We start from the raw sequence: 2510 nt of genomic DNA on the forward strand, positions 1-2510 counted from the left end.
ATTCATGGAGGGGGAAGCATGAAGAGGTAAACTTGTAGAAGTAATACCAGGTTTTGACCCTCCAATTTTAAATACTCTGATCTCCTTGAGTAAACAGATTTTCAATATCATGTAAGAATCATTGTAACCTAGAACTCTGTGAGAAATTACATGCTTCATGGAATTTTCAGTGATTGCTATCACACCCCTTTAAAAACTGCTTTCTAAAGTCTGGAATGAAATGAGCTCAAGCAGAACAGAATTGTAATACCAAGAGTAAATACTGCACCTGTTGATTAATAACTTCCAAACGTGATTCCTTCAAATGTGTCTTCAACCATTCAGTAGCCCGGAAAGAAGGGTCTATCAAAAATGGGCAAACTTTACTCTAGGGGAATAATAAATAGACAAATAAATAAATTTACTGAAATCTACTTTGTTTAAGAATAAAATTGAACAGAGTCATTTTTTATTTTCCCAAAGTAATAGTACAGTCATTTTAATATTTATTTTTTTTTTTAACAAACTCTTAAAAAACAGTAACAGCCTAGTAACAAAATTACTTTTTCTTTTTCTTCCTGTAGTGGGCCAAGGTACAATACATCTGGTTTTGGGCCCCAATGCATTTTAGAAAGAATAATGAATATAAGTATTTTTCAGGCATAAAGATACCAATAGCATTTTACTTATAATCACAAATAAATCCAGATCTCAAACTTACAAACACTAGGATGTAGAATATTTTGTGATACTGCCTAGTAACATGCATACTGATGAGACAGTAGGTTTTAATTTTCGTAAAACCTTTATCAATCTGTGGTTCCCATACCAGTACTGTGCACAGATCTACTATTATATAAAGATATGTTATGCTATGTACGTTGCTTTCTAAATGTTGAGACTTTAACCACCATATGCTAATTATGTAAGTGCTCAGAACTTACACAGTGGTCATAACACTGAGTGACCAGAGAGATGGTAGTAAGTGGGGCAGTAAAAAGAGACCTATTCAAAGCTGACACATGCATTTCAGATTTTACAGAATCATAGAATGGTTGAGATTGAGCTGGTTGCGCAGGATCATGTCCAGATAGCTTTTGAGTATCTCCAGGAATGGAGACTTCCCTGGGCAATCTATGCCAGTGCTCAGTCACCCTCACAGTAAGAAAGTGTTTCCTAATGTTCAGACAGAGCTTTCCGTGTTTCAGTCTGTGGCCATTGCTTCTGGTCCTGTCCCTGGGCACCACTGAAAAAAGCCTGGCTCCATCCTATTTGCACCATCTTTTCAAGTATTTATAAACACTGATAAGATTCCCCTGAGCCTTCTCTTCTCCAGACTCAACAGTTCCAGCTCTCCAGCCTTTCCTCATAGGAGAGATGCTCATGTCCTTTCATCATCTTTGTGGCCTTCTACTGGAATCTCTCCAGTACATCCATGTCTCTCTTGTATTGAAGAACACACAACTGGACACAACATTCCAGTCCTCATCAGGATTGAGTAGAGGGGAAGGACCCCTTCCCTTGATCTGCTGCCAATACTTTGCCTAACAGCAGCCCAGGATACCACTGTCCTTTTTTGCAAGGGTCTATTACTGGCTTATGTACAACCTAGCATCCACCAGGACCCCCCAGGTCCTTTTCTGCAAAACTGTTTGCAACTGGGTAACCCTCAGCACATGTTGGAGCCTAGGGTTGTTCCTCCCCATGTGCAGGACTTTGCAATTCCTCTTGTTGAACTTCATGAGGTACCTGTCAGCCCATTTCTACAGCCTGTCAAGGACCCTCTGGGCAGCAGCTCGACCCTCTGATGTATCAGCCACTCTTCCCAGTTTTGTGTCATCAGCAAACTAGCTGAGGGTTTAAATACGTATTTTCAGAAATTCTCTGGTTCAGACTGATAGAAGAATACTTCCAGGGTTTGATTTTTTTTTTAAGATTCTGAATTCTAGTATTCAAAACTGAGTAACTACACAGATCTCAAACTGCATGATGGAAACACAGACAATATCCAAATATCAAAAGATGATAAGCAGCACAAAAGCTTGAGAACTATACTGTAAATGGCATTGGTAAAATACCACATTCAATTCAACTTCAAAAGGATGGTGAAAAAAACTGTACACAAAGAATTATTTGAGCTGAGGGAGCACTTGAAAAGCTCTGCACACACAGTGAGATTTTTAACAACTAGATCTGTTCAACTATAGAAAATGAAAAATAAGATTTTATTACAGCATGTAAGTAGCTGTAAGTGTACAAGATGGTATTTACTGAAGAGTTTTTCAAGCAAACTGAGAAAGGAGTAAGTAGATGTACCATCAAGATGATAAAGCAAAATAAATTTAAATTGGAGAAAAGGCTGTAACCGATTTGAGAGAATCATCAATCATCTAAATAAACTACCTTATGTGGCAAATACAGATTCTTCTCATGGCATTAAATCTTTACTTTCTAGCAGATCTAATAAATGACTACATTATAATAACAATATTATGTACATAAATGTGCAACTGCATATGAATATTTATAAT

General features: G+C 37.4%; 1 protein-coding gene across 1 annotated transcript in view; it reads right to left on the reverse strand.

The window, feature by feature from the left end:
• The window catches only part of LOC104410257 (cytoplasmic dynein 2 heavy chain 1-like), a gene marked incomplete at both ends in the record, with an annotated part of 40342 nt that extends 39975 nt beyond the window's left edge, over positions 1-367 (reverse strand). Inside the window, one exon of the mRNA XM_010020369.1 lies at positions 269-367. Within this exon, the coding sequence (XP_010018671.1) occupies positions 269-367 (99 nt within the window). The remainder of the gene's footprint in view (positions 1-268) is intronic.
• Between the last annotated feature and the right edge of the window lie 2143 nt (positions 368-2510).

Source organism: Nestor notabilis, unplaced genomic scaffold (genome assembly GCF_000696875.1).
Source record: "Nestor notabilis isolate BGI_N333 unplaced genomic scaffold, ASM69687v1 scaffold7388, whole genome shotgun sequence".
Lineage (NCBI taxonomy): Eukaryota > Metazoa > Chordata > Aves > Psittaciformes > Psittacidae > Nestor > Nestor notabilis.